Source organism: Sceloporus occidentalis, unplaced genomic scaffold, assembly GCF_023333645.1.
Source record: "Sceloporus occidentalis isolate IW3139 unplaced genomic scaffold, rSceOcc1.0.p SCAF_5, whole genome shotgun sequence".
Classification (NCBI taxonomy): Eukaryota; Metazoa; Chordata; class Lepidosauria; order Squamata; family Phrynosomatidae; genus Sceloporus; species Sceloporus occidentalis.
In genome coordinates this window covers 5,371,109-5,395,104 of record NW_028316985.1, presented here as the reverse complement: position 1 = coordinate 5,395,104, position 23,996 = coordinate 5,371,109, and the positions used below count along the sequence as shown (strand labels likewise).

Genomic DNA, 23,996 nt, shown 5'->3' with positions numbered 1-23,996 from the left:
ACACAAGAGCCTCAGCCCATTCACGGCAGATAAGGCTATCGGTGGTTACTAGTTATTATGGCAATATTTTACTCTCAATATTAGAGGCAGTATACCTCCTAATCTCAGATACTGAGGAACATGTGTGAGAGGATGCTGTTGTGCTCATGTCTCCTGGTGGGCTTTCCAGAGGCATCTACATAGTCACTGTAGGAACAGAATGCAGGATCAGATAGGACTCTATGGTCTTATCAAACAAAGATTTTATTACAACAGTCTTAAGGTTTGTACTGGGACAAGAGAAGAGGAGATCACTCAGATATTGAAGTCCAAAACAGTGAGGGGTTTTACAAATCAAAACCAGCATTTTGAGTTTGTCCCAGAATCAGAATGTAAACCAGCGGTTCCCAAACATTGGTCCTCCAGATGTTTTGGACTACAGGTCACAGAATTCCTGACTGTTGGCCAAACTGGCTAGGGGTTCTGGTAGCTGAAGTCCAACATACCTGGAGGACCAAAGTTTGGGAACCATTGTTGTAAACTTATGAAGGAGATAAAACTACTAGTGTATTATGTTTATAATGTCTGGTCCCAATTAGTACTCTTGGAATCATATTTGGTACCCTTTGAGACACCCAGACTGTTTTCAAAACAGCTTCACATACAACGCATGGCAGTAATCTAAGTGGGAGGCTGCCAAGTAACGGATCATAGAAGCCAGGTTCTCTCTATCCAGGGAGGATCACAGCTAGCATGCCAGCCTAACCTGGTACAAAGCAGTCTAAGCCACTGGCATCATTGTGCCTCTAGAGATAATGTTTAGGGGGGGCACAACCTCTGCCGGAACAGTCCAAATACCATCCAGTTAGGCAGATGAATTGCCCACTATCAGTGCATCAATCTTCTCTGGACTGAGTTTCAGTGTCTTTGTTCTCATCCAATCTATTAATGCCACGTGGCACAGATTTAACATTTCCAGTGACTTGAGTGGTATACTATCAACATACTAGTGATATCAGCACAGTTGCCCCTCCTTTCTCACAGACTTGAGGTCTGCAATCTTGAATATTCATGGAGGGGTGACCTCCATTATTTTCAGTGGGGCGCCCCCACATGGCACACTCGCTCGCAGTTACACGTCCCATTCAAGCCTATGGGCTTGAATACCAGCGAGTCTGTTTTCGCAGGGGGGTCTAGAACGGATTCACCTTGAAAACGGAGGGCCGACTGTATACTGGTGAACTCTCTACATGATCTTACTGAGTAGTTTTATACTGATAATAACCAGCATAACGGAGAACTGTCACAGTGCAGAGCAGAAATTGCCCAACACTCTTTCCCAGAAATAGCCATCCAGGTGGAACCACCAGAGAGCAGTGCTGCCCATATCCATTTCAGACAGCCATTCGAGGAGGATGCCATGGCCCACGGCATCAAAAACAACCAAGAGGTCCAGGAAAATCAACTGAGTTGAACTCACCCATCTCTCTTCCAAAAGGGCAATGAAGACTGAACCAAAATGAAGCAAACCCACAATCTACGGCTAGTACTACTGAGAATGTAAGTTTGGGGCAAAAAGTCCCTGGAGTTGCCTGAGCTCCCTTTGTCTGAAATGCCTGAAAGCTTCACAAATTTTACGTCCTGAGATCAAATACACATACATATATACATACATTTTGAGCTGAATTTATGTATGTACATTTGTTGCTGTGTGTCTTCAGGTTGTTTCCAATTTATGGTGATCCCAAGGCAACCTTACCATGGGTTTTCTTGGGAAAGTTTCTTCATTGCTGCCCTCTGAAGCTGAGAGAGTACAACTTGCCCAGGATCACCCAGTAGGTTTACATGGCTGAATCAGAACTCGAATCCTGGTCTCCAGAATTATAATCCAAAACTACACCAGGCTGGCTCTCTGTATGTATGTATACATACATTCTGTTGTGCACTAGCCATATCATGAGAAGCAGGAAAAGAGGAGGACTTCATTCCAGATGGATAGATTCAATCAAGGAAGCCATGGCAGCCCTGGATCTGCAAGACCTGAGCAGGATAGTTGATGAGAGAGCGTCTTGGAGGACTCTCATTCTACATAAGTCAAAATCAGCCTGATGGCAGTTAATAGCAACATACATGCATACATTTTTAAAATATCAACCACAACTGTCAAACAAATGCAGATAGTAGGACAAGACCAAGATCAAGTATCCACCAAACTAAAACAAATAGAATTCATGAATTGTAGCCATGATTTTGACAAGAGCTATGCTACTCAGTAGCTGCCCTGCAGCTCACAATGCATTTGCAAAGTAGCCCCAGGTTACTTGCCCCAAGTTCTGCAATAATGAGCTCTGGACATAGTAAGTAAGGAAAGAGCCAGGCTGTAAGGTGAGCCCTCAAATTGTTTCAATAAGTCCTATGTGGTTCCCTGGAAATAAATAGTCAATTCAGTCCCACAATGGAAGTATACATTGGGATCCAGCTACCATATAACAGCCTTTACCACTTCAACAAATGCAGCTCTCCCTGTTTCAAGGCACTGCCAGAGAAATCCAATGTAAAGGAGAAGAAAGATACACAAATACTATGAATATGTCACTCGAGTTTCAGGATCCTTGAAAACAATCTCTGACAGAGGAGAGACTTTTGACAACCACCCAATTTCCAGCCACCTCGATTACCATTATGAGTAATCATCAGGGCAAAGTATGCAGTGCCAAACTTATACCTTCAACTATCCAAATAAACTGCTTAGAAGAAACAAAAAAGGTTTGGACCAATTTCTCTATATTAATATATATACATATGGGTTATTATTACCAAACATAGTGTATTCCCACATCCCTAAATACAGGAAAGAAATTCAAGGTACCAAAGAACACATGTCCTTGCAGTCTGAAGTCACCAGAAAGCCTGACACAGAAACACCCCGCAAGTATGGCTGCCCATTCGCTTCCGGGCGCAATACAAGGTGTTGGTTATAACCTATAAAGCCCTACATGTCTTGGGCCCAGGATACCTTGAGGACCGCCTCTCCCCATATATTCCGCCCCGCACCCTCAGAACATCTGGGCAGCAACTACTGAGGGTCCTGGGGGCTAGATTAGCCTCCACAGCAAGGAGGTCATATTCCATCTTCGCCCCGACCCTCTGGAATACGCTGCCCATAGAGCTCCGCTCAGCCACCTCCCTGGCCCAGTTCAGGAAGGAATTAAAAACCTTCCTGTTCCGATTAGCATTCCCCGACACAAGCTCCAGCTAGTCTTCCCCCTCTGACAGCAGTGATGGCTGGTTGATGGGGTTTTAATATTGGTTTTAACAGTTTTATTGTATTTGTACTGTTGTTATTTTGATTTGCTGTGTTGATGTATTGTTTTGAATTGCTGTGCACCGCCCTGATCACAGGAAGGGCGGTATACAAATAAAAATTTTATTATTATTATTTATTTCCTTGCTCATTGTGAAAGCCATGATGGGGTGGAGAGGATGCACTCTGTCCTGCCTTGAAATTGACCTAGGATAGCAAAGTATCACATATAGAGACACAGAGAGAAACACACACCTGTTTGTCCATATAATCTGTTACGCTAAAATGAAATCTTCTGAATTTTGGTGTGTGTGCTCTTCCTATGGCCCAAAACCCACTCTGAACTCTGGGCCACCATAATCTCTAAGGCAAGTGGTCACACCCACACTACCTCATGACCACATCAAACAGAATGGTTTTGGAGTTACAAATGAGAAACTTTAACACCTCCAAAGTCAGGAAGACAGGCAACTGAGGCAGGATGTTTTGCCCGACAAGCCAGATAAGGCTGATTTACAACTTCAGTTTCACCCTAGACATTGCCAAACCAAGCAATCCTTTACAATGCAGATTTGATATCTTTTGATGGAGGACAAACACGTTTGCCTTCAAGCTAGTTTTTGCCTATAAAAGATCCCAAAAATCCTTTGTTAGTGAGCTAGTTAGAAAGCTTGGGGACACTCTGTCACTGTGAATTCTGACTGGTCCTGGTACATCCATTTCTCCCCTCCGCTCAGCAGAACGGCAGCATCCCATGCCATCCCCTTCACAATTGGATCAAGTCAACCCTCGTCTTGTGTAAATATTGCCATTAGTTAAGCCTTCAGCTATTCCAAGCTAACTCCTGATTTCCTTGGTCCTGGCATGTATGTGTGAGTGTCTGTTTGTTGTCTGATTTTCCCCCTTAATAAAGAAATACTTCATTTAGAGAATTCTGCCTCTGCTAAGTTCCTTCGTTCCTTTTCTCTCAATACACAGGTGGGAAACTTTCCCATAAAGGTTGCTTGTAGCATAACCTATTAATTAATTGAACTAATTAAAAATTCCTCTAGAGACACTCATTGTTACAATATATATAAACTATTTTAAAACACCTGTTTTCAATAATTTTATTAAAGCATGCTAAGATCCAAGTTCTACCTGAAAACACTGTTGTTCCTTCCGCAAGAAAGGGGAAAACTGAGAAGGCAGCAACCACAGGACCACTGCATTAATCTCCAATACAAGCACAGTGATCCTCAAAACTCTACAACAAAGCCTTTTACCTGGCAAGAAATGCCAAATATTTAAGCTGGGTTCAGAAAAGGAAAGGATCATATTGCAAACATATACTGGAGAATGGGGCATACCAAAGACTTTCAAAAGAAAATCAGTCTGTGTTTTATAGATAAAGCCTTGATTGTGTAGAATCAGATTATGAAAAACTGTGGATCACTCTTAAAGAAATGGGTGTGGAACAGCATATGTGATGCTTCCACATCATTATTTCATTAATAGGACACAAGTATATAACACTTTGGGGTGGGTAAACCTATCTTACCTATTCTAGCTCTGACCAACAAAAAGGTTGTTTGAACTAAAACATCTACGTACATCGCTTCTCTAAGATGCACTGTTGGGTTTTCCCAAGCCTCCAGATGGGATATAGTTGTCTCTCTGGGTGCCCTTGTTGTTCTAATTTGAAATTGTATGTTATGCTCTATAACCTGAACTTCAGGGTGGGCACAAACAGTAAAATGGCAGACCCTCCACACAAAGGAAGGGGACAAAACAATCAGGAGCATCTGGGAAAAAGTACCACTGCTTGGCTGGAGCACTCAACAAGACTGCTTTGAACTGCCATACTTTGTCCCATTCCTCCCTTCTTATCTTAGTTCTCAAAAGTCAGGTGCAAATGTCATTGTTTGTATAGTCAAAAGGGTACCATCAGCACAAAAGAGGGAGGCTTGTGTGAATTTCAAGGTGTGAAATATCAAACAAAGTGAAAGCACGCAGGAAGGGGTTCAAAACAACCCAATGAAGACTGTATAAATTCGGTGAAACAAAATCTTGAGCATCTAGTTGAAGAAGGGACAGTCCAAGAGAACTCAGCATTGTAGAATGCATTCCTAATTTATAGGGACAGTATACAGTATACACTGAAGCACTGGATACTGTAAAATTGTGTGCATAAGAGATATATACAGTGCATACACAAGAAAGCATCCTTGAACTATGATAATGACACAGGGATGGACTAGAGCAGAACAAAACCCATCAGTTTGCACATTCTCTTGGAGTGAACATGATGCCAATTTTCTAAAGAGCATGCTGGCTGGCTCCATTTCTTCGGAGTTTCCAGAAGGCAGCTAAGACTGTGTTATTTTGCTTGGCCTTTAAACTCTAAAATTAAGGGTGGCTGCTCCAGCTCTTCTAATTCTGTGGCTTTAAATTAATTTTAAGGGGTGGTTTTACTCTCTTTCAGGGAAATTTATTTCATGTGTTTAATATTTTAAATATTTTTATTCTCTCTTCATCACCACAGAGACCCTAGGACTAGTGGACCAAGAGGCAATACCACAGACACCCTAAATGGATGGATGGATGGATGGATGGATGGATGGATGGATGAATCTATACTTGGAGTTATTCTAAGACATAGCTGTGTTAGTCTGGAAAATCACTGTGCCAATGGCTCTTGTAGGACCACTGAGACTAACTGAAAGAAAGAAGCTAGTAGCATGAGTTTTTGTAGACTTGAGTCTATGAAAGCTCATGCCGCCAGCTTCTTTCTTTTTGCACACTGAAATTATTCTGTTACTCAAATGATAGCACATTGACTTTACTGTTATTTGGGCTAGACATTTCAGTTTTATGGGTTGGAAATATTTGTGCATCTAGATCCAGCATCTCCAGGCCAGAATTCACTGACAATTGTTAGACTGTTCACCTGTTGAACCGCGGAAAAGACAATTATAGCAGTGGGGTAAGGAGGGGAATCTGAAACCTGCATGATTTGCATTGTAATCATTTGTTCACAGTAAATGTACACACGGTCAGATGATACTTGGCTTGGAAGCCGAATTGTACATTATCTCCTGTTGTTCAAAGCCCCAGAGCTATCATAGCAAAAATACAGCGTTCTTTTTCCCAGGCTTGAAAAGGGCTGGGAAGGGGGTAGTGAAGAGATCATTAAATTATAATTTCTCTACACAATTGGGATGAGGATTTCCTACCAACAGGATTAATGCGAGCACAAAAATCCAAACTAAAGCCGCTCAGCGGAGAGGAGAGCAGTTTAGTGTCTAGTAAATTTGATTGCTGTGAAAACCCTGACACATCATAATAGCAAAATCCTATTTACTGTAGCAAGAGGATGGATAATGCTGGTTAATACCAGGTATAGTGCGTGCCATCAACTCACAGCTTTACAGTCTGTGTGCTCATCTTACTTGAAGGTTAATGCTCCTTGACAGCCTATGCAGTAAACCTACGCCTCAAATGAAGCGCCAATCCTACCCCCACTGAAAATCCCACCTGGAAGTATAAGCCATGGAAAAGTGGGGGGGGGGGGGGGTAAAAACAAATGGATGCTATTCCCGTAATGCACATCTGGTGGAATTTTAAAGCAAATATGTTTTGTTAAGACATGGCCAACCAGCTTGCATCAAATTTACCTGTCAAAGGGAAACAAACATCACTGTGCATTTTTTTTTATCTTGAAAGCAGTTGAACAAGGTTGTGCCTGTAATAATCTTGTATGGCTAAGACTGACTTATGGATCAGGGCTGTTACATAATAGAATGAGCTTCCCCCAAAGAGCAAAAGAAACATTAGATCTCTTGACTTGGACTGGGAAAACTATGTTCACCTGCACAGATTTCAGAGGCATAGCCATGCTAGTCAGGCATATCAATATGCAAAGGGATCTTGTAGCATTATGCAAAGAGTCTCAGTATGCAAAAGGATCTTTGAGACTAACTATGTGAAAGAAGTTGTAACATGAGCTTTTGTAGACAAAGGCCCGTTACAGACCGCCCAAAAGGGGCGGTCTTGGGCCGCTGCCGGTTGCAGCGCGGAGGAGCCGCAGCAGCCAAACCGTGCGACGCCTCCACGCTGCAAAAAAGGAGTGCAGAAATCGCACTCCTTCCGGCAACCCGGAAGAGCCGCTGCAAGTGCCAAAGCGCGCACTCGCGACGGCTCTTCCGGGTTTAGACGTCCAGACGCTGTGCGTCCGTTACGTCAAGATGGCCGCGCCCGACTGTATAGGGCGCCGCCATCTTGCCATACGGAATACGCACGAGGGGCAAGGCGTATTCCTGGCGCAACGACGGCGCCGCTTAGGCCCGTCTGTAAGGCGCCTAGGTTTACTTCCTCAGATGCATGGAATGGGTGCCAAAGAAGGACCTTCATAATTAGACTGTTTGAATAGCCACAGAAATGCAAAACTTGTGGGTATGGGCATGAGGTGACCAGCTCATTTTTAATGTTGGTTGTTGAAGGACAAAGGTTGGAGGAAAGATGTTGCCTAAGGCCAGAGTGGGTGGATGACTATATGAGTGGTGGAGGGAGTTTTGGAATGCAGTGTGTGAAGGCTGGGAACCAGAAAGCAAGTGTGATAAACTGGCTAAGTGTGGCCTTCTGAGGCTGAGATGTTAAGTAAGCACTGTTATATAGTAATATGTATAGTGTACCGGGAACCTAATGTTGATAGATTGGTCAACCCAATGTTGACAGATTGGAAATTGTCAATATATACTAATTTGACTAACTGCTCCTTATAAACTGATGGGACACACATTTAATTCAGTCAGTCCACATCAAACTCATGAAGCACTTTGTCAGTGTGGGCAGGAAAGGTCCCACAACTTTTGTTAAGCCAACCTATTAGCTACGACAGACCTCTCCATCTGCTATCCACCTCACACACAGAAACACTGCATAGGACAATAACCATTGTGTTATCCTGTTTTAAGACCCTGTGGTAATGGGCCACTGACAGACAACTTACCAATATCCTCACTCATCGTAGATTGGGCATGGGGTAAGGACAGCCCAGGAGCCACATGCAGGTCCTAGACCCCACATTTGGAGCCCATGAAGCCCACCTCATCAGTTTGCTTCCTCCAGCCCCCAAAAATTCAAGAAACATTTTTGGTGGGATTTGGACAATACCCCTTCGTATGTGAAAACACCCACACCCATACCCACAACACTCTCTGCATCCACAACACCTCTGTTTTTGTCAGAATCCCTCTCAAAATGGAGACAGGAAGTGATGCAACGTCAATTTCACCTGACATTTTGAGAACAACTCTGAAGAAAACTGAAATATTTTGGTCCAACGAGAAAAGGCTGGGAAGACAATTAGACCCTGGCCCCTGTACACTTGTCCAGCCCCTGTCCTGGTATTACTGCATGCCCAAAAACTAGTTTTCCCTCTCATTTTGGATTGACTCAGGAGGGGAGAGTTTGTGTAACTTCTATAACAGGAAGAAAGCTTACAGTAGCAGGCATGGGAGAAGAGATGCTTTACCTTTCAATATATTAATTATAAAAAAAAAACTTTCCAAAAGATGGGATGGTCCTGACATTGTGGTTGGGAGTTGATCATCTCCTCCACATGCAATATCTGGAAGCATCAGAATTATTGGTTGTCGCCAACTATCCACTAATGTGATTAGTTTTACAACAGTCAAAGTTCTATTTCTGCACTTCTAATGTTGCCTGCTTTACACAGAAGATGTCAGGCTGATTACCTTTGGCAGTCACAGGGGAAACCTTCTTGTATGTGAGACACATTGTAGGAAATGCAAGAGGGCCCTCACAAGCTATATTGTGCCTTTTATGAAAAAAGGGGCATGGTTCTTTAAATATCTTAGTCCCTCCCTAGTGATCTGATGGTCCAAGAGGTAATAGAACCAACTCTTTGAACCTGAAAATGAAAGACTAGTCATTGGAACTGGATCAATAAAGGAGTTATGGAGCCAAAAGAGTGGGCCACCACTGAAGGGAAAATGGGAGAGGGCTAAGAAAAGAAAGATGATAACCATATCATAGGCATAGGTGAGGTAAGAAGTGGGAAAGACCAGCTGTCAAGGAATGTTTAAGCTGTTATTCACATATGTGCATACACACACACACAACACACACACACACACCACTGCTACTACTACTGTTTGGTGAGGGTTTTCTTTATAATAAATAATGCTTTTATCTACTTCCCACCAAGGGGAAATATCCAACAGCGCTCACATTTGCTATCATTCTCAACCAGAAGTTCAAAACACTGAATATTGTGCTCTGACATAATTACAGTCTTATGTTTACTCTCTTCATCTGTGGAACAGACATTTATTTGGGACGAAGGATGCATGCATTTTACTCTGTGAAATCGTAATTACACACACACTTAAATTACTCACTATGCTAGGTCTTTTCCATGCAAAATGAGAGCTGATTTGGGGAGGCTTACACTCACAATTAGCTTTTACGCTGTGGCATTCAAGTCTCATCACCTTGTCTGTTTTGGTTCAAAGTCTGGTATTCAGAGGGCTAATACATGGCACCGGTTACCCACTCTTGCCTTCTTTTTTACTACTACAATTCCAATGAATGTTCTGGTTGCCAGAGGTGCAAACACTACTCGTACTGGCAGTTGAGTGACTGGAAATTTGGAAGTCTGATACGAATTCAGATTTCACAAATCTACATCTGTGAGATGATCTGCTGAATGACACTGGCTAATTACGTATGTTCTGGCATGTGCGTTTGAAATGCAGATGACGTGTTTGTCTCCTCTGCCTCTGCACAATTCTGAAACATGGCAGGCTACAGGGTGGGTGGGAATGCTTGATAATGACAGATTGCTGGTTCCCTTCAATTTTTAGCATCTGCACTTTGGAAATGAAGTAATGACGCAGCATAATGATGGAGTATCTGGGTGCGTTTTGCTGAGGTCTCCTGCTGGAAGAAAAGCGAGCGCTTCCATTCTAAGCGTCTTCATTATTTCAATCTATTTTCCCATTGATTTGCCATTTCCCATACAAGAATGGCAATTAGCCCACTATGGGCTCCGACTGCATTAGATCCCACGTTTTATACTGCCAGCCAGTAGGTTCTCATTGAACATTAAAAGAAGAAAAGCAAACCCATACCATTCCATCTTCTGCTATTGTGGCTGGTACTGAAAGCTCAGAGGGCTGCCCTGGTATCAATATGAATCAGGAGAATTGGCTCATATTTTTTCCAGGTCTGAAGAAGAAAATGTCCCTTTAGCACTGATGAATGAATCTCTCTCTCTCTCGAAATCTAATGTGAGAAACTCTTAAATAACAAGTTTATAGCCTGAGCAGATATACTGTGCAGGGAGGTTATTCTTTAAGTCCTTTGTTAAACTATTCCATCTTACTTAGCTGGTGTGCAGTGTGCAGTAACTCACAACTGATATGCCACGGCTGACCTACAAATACCGGTAGCTGTTCAGGGAATCACTTTCTTCCTTTGTGGGTTTTTTTTTAATATCAAGAGGTTTGCTCCCCCCACGTTCTTTTCTATTTTTGAACATAAACAATATTTATGGATGGCTCTTGCCCCTGAGAACAGAATTGTTTATGTTTCAGTATCACACCTGTCAGGGAGACACAGTTGCTCTGTCCAGTATTAATCCTCACCAAAAGGTTGGTGCATCTTCACCCAAGCCTCTGAAATATTTTTCAACATGACAGCCGTCATCTGGCAGCGAATATGTATAATAACTCTGCTCTGGAAGGAGAGCACTGTGCTGACACTAATCTGTGCTGTTGTCATCTCCCTTTATTATCAATGACTGTGGAAGTGTCTCTGCTGCAGGGAGAAACATGAATATGAAACTGTTAATTGGAAAAAAACTAATGAAAAGACATAATTAATTACAGAGAGGTGCTCTGACACTTACTGGTATAATATATACAAATGCTACCTAACATGAATCAGTTTAGGATTAAATCGGCATTTTATTTTTTATTTTTGCCAACATCTTCAGAGCTTGTTTTTTGCTTTGAGAGATATTCGAGCTCAAGCCTCACTGAAATGCACAGCCTCTCCTCAGTGGTCCTGGAGATACACTCTGGGCACAGCACACCCATCATCATCTCACATATTCTGCCTTCACTTTCTTCAAGGGTTAGAAATGTTCTAGGTCTATTGCTGACCAGCTGAGAATGGTATTTGTTTCACTGCATATGGAACCTCCATGTTCAGGGGCAGCAAATTACAAAATTCCCAGTGCAATTCCAATTAGTGCAATAATAAGAGGTTATAGCCCAGTGGCTGGGTGTATGCTTGCCATGATGGAAGTCTCAAACAGAGCCTCAGGTGCAGCTCAAGTAAAAAGGATCTCCATCAGCAGGTCCAGAGAAGACTTTGGCACAAGACCATGGAGAGCCAATGTCAGTCACAATAAGCAATCTTTAATTAGATGAAACAATCACTTGTTCTATAAGGAAGCCTTTGTAACTTCAATTTGTCTAAGCTATTGGCTTTCATTTTCCAGGGGACTGTGTCCTTTTGTCTCAGTCTGCCTTAGTGGATTTTGCAATGCACATCATCTAATATGACCATTATTATTATTATTATTATTATTCTTTATTTATATAGTGCTGTAGATTTACACAGCACTGTACACACAAGCAATAAAATAGCTAAAGTAAACCTGCCCATGGGGTACAATCTAAGAAATAATAGCATAATACATATAAATAATACATAACAATACAGGAAAGGATTCAATAAAGTAAAGCAGGCGACACATTAAAAATGTCAAATAACAAATAATAGTCACGTAATGCCTGGGAACGCTTCTCTGAACAGGATGGTCTAGTTTTGAAACTGGTTAAAGAAGTGATGAGCCGTGTTCGTGGGGGAAGGAGATTCCAGGAGTGAGGGGCAGCAAGTGAAAAGGGACGAATCCAGGATGGGGCAGTGAAAATCCTAGGCTGGGACAGCAGACCTTGCTTACCAGAATGGAGGGCCTGAGTGGGAAGGTGAGGAGAAAGAAGGTCTGATAAATAAGGAGGGGCCAGCCCACGCAAGGCTTTAAAAGTCAACAACAGGAGCTTATACTGGATACGGAAGGGGAAGGGGAGCCAGTGAAGGGATGACAACAAAGGAGAGATATGGTAGGAGCGGTGGGTGGATGTAATAATGTGTGCAGCTGAACGCTGGACAGAAATTAAAGGACAGTGGTGAGAAAGAGGAAGCCCGGCCAGAAGGATGTTACAGAATATAAGTCGCGAGACCACTAGGGCATGGACCAGAATCTTGGTAGTAGAGGCAGAGAGAAGTGGTCAGATTTTGGTAATATTGAATAAAAGAATCTACATGCCTTAGCTGTGATCTGGATCTGGCGGACACATGACAGAGAAGAGTAAAAAATAAAACCAAGAGTACGGCCACCCTGGACTGGTCAAATAGAAATGTCACCACCAGACCTCTCTAAAACTATGTCAAAATCCCTATAAAGTATCACAAGGAAACTAAGACCCTCTACGGACTGGCATAAAGAGACGGTGTCGGGGCAGAGTGGGGGGCGTGGTGACCGCATGCCAGCCCCCCGACTCTTCCCCCACACTGCCTCCTTGACCAAACGGTGGGTGGCATCACACCACATCTTTGGCGCACCGTTTACACAAGCTACACCAAAGAAGTGGTGAAAAGCCATCACCACAGCTAGGGCACCCTTTCCGCGTCACAAAAAGCTGTTTGCAGCTTCTTTTTGGGCATGAAAAAGCCAGATTGGGGGCATGGTGTGTAGTTGCCACAGCCTCGATCTAGCGAGGAATGGGGCGGCTGCATGTCGCTCCAAAGGGGCAGTCTGTTGAGCCCCTAAGATTTCACCATGCCCTCTCCCAGCAACACACTTTTTCTCTCTCAGCACTCCTCAGTGGTTGTACTTTCCCTCTTTTCCTTCCCTGAGAATTCTTAATATCAAACCTATGGGAGCATTCTGTAAAACTGCAGAACTGTCAGCCTGCCCTGTAAATTGTATCTGGTCTTAATGAAATACCTCTTACTGGTGTCTCTGATTACCACTTGTGGCAGGCAAACAGGGAAAAGCAGCTGTCCCACAGCAATAGCCACCTTGAGCTCTTTGAAGCCAAAAAAGGCCAAAGTTTAACAAAATGTGAAGAAATCAAAATTTACAAGTCTCTTGAGACACACTTTCTTTAAGACGTTTTGAGTATTCTGGGGCTGAACTACCCATGTGTCAAATCTGAACAGCCAGGCCATGGACAGATCACAGCCGCATGGCTGCAGATGAATATTATGAAAACAAAAGAGTACTGAAGAATTTCCAGGAGAGGAAATTCATCTCTTAAATAGGCTACATGGCACTCATGGGATCACCAAAAGTCAACAGGCGACTTGAAGGTGTATGCGCAGACACACAGCTCTATGCACTTTTAAATTAAAAAACAAAACAAAACACTCTTTCCCCTCAAACCAGAACTTTTAGCCATTCCTGTTTGGGGTTTTTTTTGTTTGTTTGTTTGTTTTTTTGTTTTTTTGTTTTTTTTGAGTGGGGAGATAAAAAGCCATTGAGCCCCAGGAGAATCCCGGTTGCAGAAAACCCAACCACTGAAATGTATCACCCCTGATCTGGGGGGGGGGGGGGGGGGTCAGATAGTGTATATTACCAAGAAACATGGAGGATTATTAAAACTTTCATGAAGCACCAGCTTTGCAATTTACAAGTTCTTCTGTCTCCTCCCCTTGCTCAATTCTTCTATTATTTCCATTATTTACTTTGTTGCTGTTATCTGCCACCAAACCAGGATCATTTTATGGCAACCCTACAACTGAGGGACCTCCAAAGGACCCTATTATTTGCAACTCAGCTCAGGTCTCGCAAACTCCTTGACTGAGACAATTCATCTCTACTTTCGTGCTGCTTCCCACTTTAATTATATCCTCTGGAGAGGCGGGATATAAATAATAATAATAATAATTATTATTATTATTATTATTAATTGACCTTAGACAGTCCTGTGGTCTCATGATTGGCCCAAGGTATGAAAGCCTCAGTTCAGGCATTAGGTTACTAGAGAGAATTTAAGGCTTGATTTGTTCTTGGACCCATTGATTTGTCTTTCTGGCTTTCCATGGTATCTGCAGAGCTCTCCTCCTGCACTACGTTTCAAATGGGTTGATTATCTTCCTGTCAACTTCCTTCACTGTCCACTATTCACACTCCTATATAGAGAATAAAAATATTACAGGGTAGATGATGCTGGTTTTGGTAATTACACGTCTTCCTACTTGAGGATCTTATCTACTGTATATACTCGATTATAAGTCGACCTCATGTATAAATCAAGGGCAGGTTTTGAGGCCAAAATTATGGATTTTGATATGACCCATGGATAGGTTGAGGATAAAATGGAGGGGTTTGTAATGAAGGATATAAAGGACGAAGCAAAGGAAAAAAATGCCAAAGAACTCACAAATTATTTTTGTTATTATTATATTATAATAATTATTATAATTATTCGTGCTCATACTACGAGGATGGATGAGAGAGTAGAAGGGGGTCAGTCCTTCCGGGGTAGATTAAATTCATCTTTCATCAGGGGATGGTGATATAGATGTAATTTAAAGTACAGTACTTACATTGACCCTTGAATACATCGACTCAGGTTGTTTTGTAACCTAAATTTCTAGACTTATACATGAGTATATACAATAGTTCCATTATGGCTGCCCAAATTTAATCGTCTTCTGATTTTCTGACTACAGTCTCCAGTTCGATTTATTACTGACCCTAATGCTATGTGATACTGTTTTTAAGGCTTGTATGTAGTCTTTTGTTGAATTTTAACTGTTTTGTCCCAAGAGCAATACTATGGACTTTGGGTGTAGTTCCCCTCTTAAACTAATACATAGAAAACCTAATATAATCTTAACTAAATATATGTCTCAAGAGCATCAAAGATGCTCTGGAGGCATGACATTAACATTTTCAATGTTTAATTTTTTTTAACTTTATAAATTATTTAACTGTTTTTAAATAACTTTTATCTTTACACTTTTATGGAAGCTTTTGTATAGTTAGCTGCACTGAGTCTCCTTACTGAGACTATTATTATTTTAAAGTATAGAAAATCTTTATTTTGAAACCTTCGTAACGAATGCTTAAGTTATGTAATTCTTCTACAACTATCATGTTTTGTTCTTAATATTCAGCTGTAACCCATATTAATATTCTCTTTGTCAAATGGTAACTCCTCAAGCTAGTTCACAATGTATTACAATATCACAAGCAGTCCCCATCAGACGGATAAGACTACAGTGTGCTTTCCATCAGCTTTACTATCCCAGGACAATTGGCTGTCAGTGCAGAGTTTTTTTGGCAAAGGTGGGTGGAAACAAATTGTCTGCAGCTGCTCCTTCTCTAGTCAATGAACGGGGCCAACCTGGTCTCTCCTTTGCTACAATAGTCCTCCCTGGAAGAAGAAAGTGCAACCACCCAGTGTCCCTTGGCTCCCCATCCAGGGGCAGAGGCCAGAAAACACTTCCCATCAGGTCGGCACATTGAAAAGAAACCTTTGCCAAAACCGAAATGTGTAACAGGAATTAACAGCAAACGCCTCTATTAAAAGAGAATAAACTCTCTCACCCTCTCTTCCAGTCGAGCCAGCTGCTCTTTGTAGTAGGCATCATGCTTCTTCAGCTCTCTGTCTTTCTCTTCCAGCTGCTTGGCCTAAAAAAAGCATCACAGACACACACACAAAGAGAGGAAACCGGATCAAGAAAAAGCAAACTCGCACAATGCAAAAAGTCTGGTACAAACTGTGCCCATTAACTCTTACGTGGAAATTGGAGCCTGCAGCCGGTATGACTCTGCCAAGACCGTATATTAATAAGATCATGATTGGTACATTGAGACAGTTAAGTGCTTGCCATTGTATTTTCCTGTTTGTTCAACAGCTGTGCCACAGTTCATCCAAAATGGATTTAGGAAGTGCCACAAGACATAGCCAAACAAATAGCACTGGAATGAATTACTCAATAAGAGACTGGTACCAACAGAAAATGATGGATGATCAGATCAACAATGAGGTCGCCAGGATGTAAGACAAAGTCTGGAATAAGCATTCAGAAAAACAACAACAGAAGTTGGGATGAATGTGTAGTCAAATGTACACACCTCATACCAAATTTCTGAAATGTTTCTCCAACTGCAAGCATGGATCCCACAGATACACTGAAGCAAGAAGATTAATATCCATGGCACAGCCCCAGGTCAATATTATGCTGCAAATATAAACTATAGTCGTCCCTTCCAATTCACGGGGGATCGACTGTGGGCCACCATCACCCCGCAAATTGGGGAAATCGCAAATATTGGCACCCCACTGATCACAATGGGGACGCGCTCCCATGCACACATCATTATGTCCCTCTCAGCTTGTTGTCCGCAAAAGACTGAGGGATGTGAACTGCAAGACCATGAATCAGGAGGGACAACTGTACTTCCCAATGTTTTAAGCGTCATGGTCATCTTCATTTCTCAGTTTGTGGGGAGAGGTGCAAGCCTAAGGGGGAATATGCATTTATTTTAACTTTATTTTTTTTAATTCATATCCCACCTTTCTCATACAAGATTCAAGGCATTTTACAAACATACAAAAAGGGTACAGTTTTAAAAATGTTTACAGATCAATTAAATGGCAACTCTGGGTCCATCTACACTGTGGAAATAAGACAGTTCAACACAACTTTAAGTGCTATAGCTATATCCTATGGAATCCTGGAATCTGTAGTTTTACATAGTCTTTAGCCTTCTCTGCCAAAGAGTGCCGGTGCCTCACCAAACCACAAATCTTATGTAGGATTGTGCCATGGCAGTTAATGTGGTGTCAAACTGCATTATTTCTACATAGTAGATGCACCCTCAGTTTAAAAACATGAATTTACACCAATACACAATTAAAACATAGTTTTAAAACAGATAAAACTTATTTTAAAAAGATAAAACCAGATACAGTGTGTCCTTGTTATTCGCTGGGGTTTGATTCCAGGATTCCTTGTGAATAACAAAATCTGTAGATGCTCAAGTCCCATTAAATATAATGGCATAGCAAAATGATGCCCCTTATATAAAATGGAAAATCAAGGTTTGCTGTTTGGAATTTATACTTTTAAAAAATATTTTCAAGCCGTGGATGCTTGAATCCGTGGATAAAAATAAATACGTAGATAAGGAGGACTAACTGTAAAAACATCACCCTATTAAAAGGTGCCACATAAATAATAAGCCAAAGGCCTCCTTAAATACAAAGGTCTTTTTGCTTGCTGGAAAAAGGAGAGAGGAGGACAACCAAACCTCTTGTGGGAGAAAATTTTACAATCTGGAAGCTGCCACTGAGAAGGCTCTCTTCCGTGTCTGCACCAAATATGCTTGCAATGGTGATGAGACCAAGAGAAAGGCTTTCACAGACAAACTTAAAATTCAGGCAGGCTCATCTAAGAAGATTTGATCTTCCAAATAGTGTGGATGCAAGCTGGGCTTTAAAGCTCATAACCAGCACTGTTTAGGCTGAGGGAGTCATCAGTTCATTGGACGTACTGGGAGTACCGTTGTCTTACTACTTTCTATCCATCTGTTTGTTTGGTGCTGCTGTGCAGTTGCGATCAAGCCAGGACTTCATCATGTTTTCAAGCTGCCATGGAGTTACAAGGGTAAGCAGACTTGGCTCTTCCAGACATCCTCATTCAAAGCCCAACACAGCACTCAACAAGGATGCTGAGAAGCTCTAGTTAGACATGCTTACATCCCCTGTAGATCTGCAATTACTTCTCCATAGTCATTGAAGCAAAAAGTTACATTCAGTGGAACAGCCTACTTTGTACCATAGATCTACTTAGAAAGACAGCAAGAAATCTTTGCAAGTACGCAAAGAAAATGTGTGTTTCCCTGGATCTTTGTCCTTCTAAATATACAGGACACACTAGCTCTCAGATAATTGCCAACAGTTATCAATTAGTTTTGGGAAGCTGCAATATTTCGAGGTAGGTGTCACGAGAGACAACCTCACACATTTTCAACTAGAGCAGTAGTCTTTCATCTTTGAATAACATTTTTGCTTGAAAGGAGATTCTCCCACTGGTGATCAAAGAGACAATTTTACTCCTTCTGTCCAAAACAGGCTACAAGGGAGCAATGAAGTCTGCAAAGAATCATCCTTGAGACTGGAATAGCTGTACTGGGATCAGAAGGAAGAGATGGAGCATTTTACTCGTACGTTGCCATACAAGTTTCATCCCAAACCAAGGTGGTTCTTTACAGACAAAATCAGATGCATTTTTACTTGTCAAACTTTTTTGTGACTGTTACTTCATATATCTTCTAAATAATGGTGCAAATCTGATTAATGAAATACATACATTCACAAGCAAGCAGGGTATTATTTACACTGATTCATTGTTATAACCAAACCATGTGCCCGTTGCTTGCATTATGCATGTTTTAAAAATGATACTTTCAAATAATAATATGAGGTAGGGATTTTCTTATGGATAGTAGCCATAACAGTGTGTACAGTTATGTATAGCCAAACAAGAGCCTCCACTCTGGACAATTCTATCTTCTCCATTTCCCATGTATGAAAATGATACCTACTGTGGTTTGGTTACCCAAAATCTGTGGATGCTCAAGTATCATTGCATGCAATCGGGTAATGAAATTATATATTTGCCATTATATAAAAAGGCAAAATCAAGTTTTTTTGTTGTTTTGTTCTGTTTTTCGGAAATTTAAAAAATATATATATTTTCAAGCCATGGAGGGTTGGATCCATTGATGGTTGAATCCATGGATATGCAGGGATGACTGCAGTATATAAATTTAAGAAACTGACAAATTTCCTAGCTTATTTCTATAGAAAAACTTCATCTAACTCAATAAATGTGCTTTATGGCTTTAATTTGTTCCAGAGGTTAACTGAACAGGTAACACGAGTAACTTCATATCATTTTAATATTAACTAAGCAATATTCAGGGAATTGTTACTTTTAATAACCAGTGATTTAAATCTGGCCTTTTTTCCCTTTCTGATTTCATTTGTTATGATTTAGGTCATTCTAGTATGTCTCAAGCAATCAATCAAAGTATCTTCAACAATATCAATGGTGACTTCCATAAAGTGCTGATCTACACTGGGCCCTTTTCACCTGACTAGCTGTTGTAGCAAACTTTGTCATCAGCTTCTTGTCCTGGAAACACAGAAAGCTAAGGAGAAGTTAAATTTTGAGTCCTCGTGACTATTCTGCTAATTCATGCTAACAAAGAATAGCCAAGTAACACACCAGAAACCTAATGTTCTCCTTGGGTTGCATGTAGCCTGAGGAACGCCTATGAAATTCAGTTTTTATCTAGCATTTCTAAAGTTGTTGAAGAGCCCTCCTTCGGAGAAAGATGCTTCCTAAAGTAAGTAATAAGGTCCTCTCAACCTACTCTTACCTCCCATTCCAACCAAAAGAATGCATTTGTAAACTCTGTCTCTCTTCTACTATGGAACCACCCACCTATGAAGGGACATCAATGGTCTGCCTAGCCTTCTTCTGGAGAAACAAGGCATCAATCCTATAAATTGTAACCCTCATGCTTAATTGTGAGCCCACCCCTTCTTGTTTAGAGGCACTACTATGTAGTATGGTTCAAGGATTTTGCCTTTAATACATGTGGGAAGGCTATTAAATTTTGCTTCTTTGTTTGTGGAGATACAACATCTGAGAATCCATATACTAAAGGAAAGACACTAATAGAACAATTATTCTGCTTAACGATCCCTTGCTTTGCTCAAACTATCCCCACCACCTGGAGAAACAACCCTCGTATTTTGGGGAACCACTATAACTACTCACAACCTTTGTGTCTCTATGCATTATTTCCTCTCTTCACTGAAACTCTTAGCTATTTGGCTTACCTTAATTTCCATCTCCTGAAAGCATGTAAATCCAGAAAACAGAGCCATAAATTTATGAAAGAAAATAGGATATAAACAGAACCATAAAATGTGCAGGACAGATGCAAATTCTTAAGAGTTTAAATCACTTTCCCAATAAAGTTAGTAGCATAACAAACACTGAAGCTTCTATGCAAAAATCAATAGTCAAGGTTCTTGAATTTTTGAATGTACAAAAGGTCAAACTAATTAATCTTGGTATCTGGGGGATGATGATGCAATTAGTGAAGCAACAGAGGTGCAGCAAAATGAAAGTTAGATAACAGGAAAGTATTTCAAATTTAGTCCAACTCAGGGCAGGTTTTGCCATTAATCCTGTCCATTTGGCTCTCTCTTCAATTACTTATAAGGCCACCTCAAGAACCTCCATAATATCACAGGCACATCTTCCTAGACTGGTCCATCAAGATTATTTATCATTTATAATAACATTTCTAGCCTACAGTTTTCTGTTCAAAGTGACTAGCAAAAAAGAGTCTTTTGGGGAGAGAAACATTTGCAAGAAGGCAATGAAACAAGAACCAGGAGGCAGAAAGTCTCATTTCTAGGACAGAAAGCGCTGCCACAAAAAAGTCCTTTGTACAGTTGACACCAACCATGAACAATAAATAGGGATTTCAATGTTAGCGGTAGTAGTGAACACTAGATCTACCTAACAACCTATAGGTCTTCCATACCTCCATTCACCCCCAAATGGTATGTGGCTAGCTGAAGTTAGAAATGGAAGAGTGGACTAGGAGGGAGTTTCTCTTCTCTAGAGTCAGGAGAGCTCTTAAGGGTTTCACGTATTTATATCACTTCTGTTCTTCAACCACAGATCAGAGTCTGCAGCCCTCATATAGTGATGGATGCTATATTCAATATTCGACACTGACTGAGAAACAAAGATGGTGATCATTCTTTTGGTTCAGATATATCTGAGAAATGTAATAATCCTATAATACGTAGACATATTGTGTGCACATTGGCTGCATCTGTATACAATAAATCACACTGTGTACATCCTAAAATTTAGCATCTGAATGTTAAACTGTATACAACATATTGTCTTGGCGTCTCAGCTTCTGGACCTCTAGAAGTGCTTTAGCTCCTAGAATCTCTGACCATTGGTCATTCTGGTTTGTGCTTCTGGAAGCTGATGTTAAATACCTCTGGAGATGGGGAAACACTGTCTTGGTGTTCCTGTACATGCAGGTCAAATAGAGTCAAGATACATCTACTTTCGCACTCAGCTTTAACTTCTAGAAATCTGGAAGAGCAAATGGATGCTGAAGAAAAGCAACTTTTAACAACTCATACTTACAACCATTTAAAAAGGCACTGTACTTCCCCATCCCCCCCACAAAAAAAAGAGGAGCAACAGGAATATAACAGCTACAAGAAGATCAGGACCATCCTAGTAAATGGGAATCCTTAATGCATAGAAAAATGTCAGATCTCACATGTTTCTATCAATGTGAAGCTCAAGAGCTCAATAAGTCAATAGAGTGGAAAGCGGCAGGGAAAAAGTCTCAGAGCACTCTGAATCCCAACATTTACCATTTAGGAAATTTAAGAGTATTAAAGAATAAAACACAGTGAAAGAAAAAGGTCAGCGATGCATAGCAAGCGACTAGGGGAGACTGCAAGGGACTTAATCACAAACAAATTCTCCTGGCTGACTTCAACAGATCAATTAAAAGCAATTGCCTGGACCTTACCAAAGGAAAACAAAAGCAGGAAATTAACAGACTCACCGCTGTGGAACAAGACGAGAAGGAAAGAAAATTAAAGGACTGCACAACTGTGAGAAGCAGAACACACATACGCAGAGACCACTGTGTTATGTCCTAGAATGTAAGGCATAAAACTGGCTCATCGACACAAAACAAAAAACAAGCTTCATTTATATACCGCTTCCTACCGCCTAAGCAATGTCTAAGAGGTTTACAACTGTAAGCTAATTTGCCCCCAACAGTCTGGGTACTCATTTTAGTGACCTCCTCGGAAGGATGCAAGCCTGAGTCAAGCTTGAGCCCCTTTGCTGGTCTTGAACTCACAACTTTATGGTTTTGAGTGAGTGGCTGCAGGACAGGCATTTAACCACTGCGCCACCAGGGCTCCACATTCCCCTTGCTTGGTCCCAGCTTCGCTTGATTAGTCAACATTTCAAAAAGTCTGGGAACTGAGTCCATTGAAAAGTATTGGTTCTCAGTCCTCTCTTTTCTTTTCTTTTTAAATGTAGGATGGCCCATTCACAAATGTAAGTCAGCCCTCAATGCTTTGGTGTTCAACTAATGAACAAATATGTGTGAACCAGCCCATAAATTACACTCTTTCTTCCCGACACAAGCCGGGGTTGCTTCAAATAAGGGCACTGTGACAGGGCATATTTAGAAAACAATCTGCAACGTCACAGATTAAAAAAGAAATGCCGGACCATCTCTCTGAATGCTAAATAAGCTCAAGACATTTGGACATTATCCAAATAGAGACAGTATCTAAATACAGCATAACAGAGGCCCAGTACACTTTGGACAATGGAGTGTGACTGTAAAAGGTTTCACACAATATGGTATCCTCACTTAAAAAGGCAAGTTGGACCACATTAGCTCTGACTCTTGCAATCCTATCACCTTGACTGTGTGTGCATGCATATACATTTATTTATGCATTTTTTTCAGAAGTGACCCAAGGCAGCTCACAAATAAAACTCTTTTTTATAAAAAATTACAATAAAATTTAAAACTGTCAAGATAATCTAAAAAGAGCATAAAATTACTTAAAATACGCAAAAGCTAAAAGGCATAACTACAGGCACACAGACGCACATACACACCATTATTTAAAGAGACAACTGTATAATGGCAGCCAGGAGATGCTGCTCAACAATAACAAAAGACAAAATGAGAAGTTATTTGTGGTACGTATTCAGGTACAGTGGCTGAAGGAAAATGATGAGATTCAGTGGGAAAGGTGTGCTACAAAAGTATTAGTGCTAGCCTAATACTTCAAAACTAGAGAAACAAAAGGGGTATACACATTACACACACTATGCATGCAAGAAAAGGTATATTATTCATGGGTAAAATTTCCCAATATTTTGCATGCCTATTTAAAATAGGATTTCCCATTTTAAAAGGAATGAAAATCAGTCCCAGTCTTTAGGCTTCAATTATGTACTTATCATTGAAGAAGAAGAGGATCGGCTAAATATTCCCAAACTGGGCTTCTCTCAACCTATGTTGTGGCTCATATGTAGTACATTGGCTGGAGTACCTAGCAGATCATGAAGTGACAAGAAGGGGTGACGGGGAGAATAAAGCTTACCAGATGTCAGAAGTAGTTGTTACAGTTTCTTTTAGAATTTACTCAAAAAATTCCTTCTAGTATCCAATAACCTGCCTTGCACCAGAGCAGACTAGAAGTGTTTCCCCTCACTGCTACTGTCACTAACACCCGAGAAAGTAATGGGGAGACAAATGAGTTGGAGGAATCACTCTGGATAATAGGCAGGGAGAAAGGCTAGAGAACGGGTAAGTAAGTAGGGAGTTATTCTCTGCATCAAACTAAAATCTAAGCTGGAGAGGAAATTCAGAGGTCTTAAGGCTCTTCTTTTGTTTGAGAGACACACTACATCGTCCCAAAATATTTGTCCCTGAAAACCCACCCGTCCCAATGAAGAATACAGAACTGAATTACCGAGATCTCATAAGACATAAAAGATATAAGATCTACAAAGCAGTAAA

The 23,996-nt window shown here is 41.0% G+C and overlaps 1 protein-coding gene across 2 annotated transcripts in view; it reads right to left on the bottom strand.

Annotated features, from left to right (window-relative positions):
* Window positions 1-23,996, bottom strand: part of CHCHD3 (coiled-coil-helix-coiled-coil-helix domain containing 3) — a 265,622-nt gene that overhangs the window by 99,308 nt on the left and 142,318 nt on the right. The window contains exons 5-6 of one of the 2 annotated variants that reach the window (XM_089527459.1): window positions 20,230-20,244; window positions 15,918-16,001 (exon numbers count right to left, since the gene is read on the bottom strand). In XM_089527459.1, the coding sequence (XP_089383585.1) occupies window positions 15,918-16,001; window positions 20,230-20,244 (99 nt within the window). The remainder of the gene's footprint in view (window positions 1-15,917; window positions 16,002-20,229; window positions 20,245-23,996) is intronic. The other variant, XM_089527460.1, reaches the window with a different exon arrangement.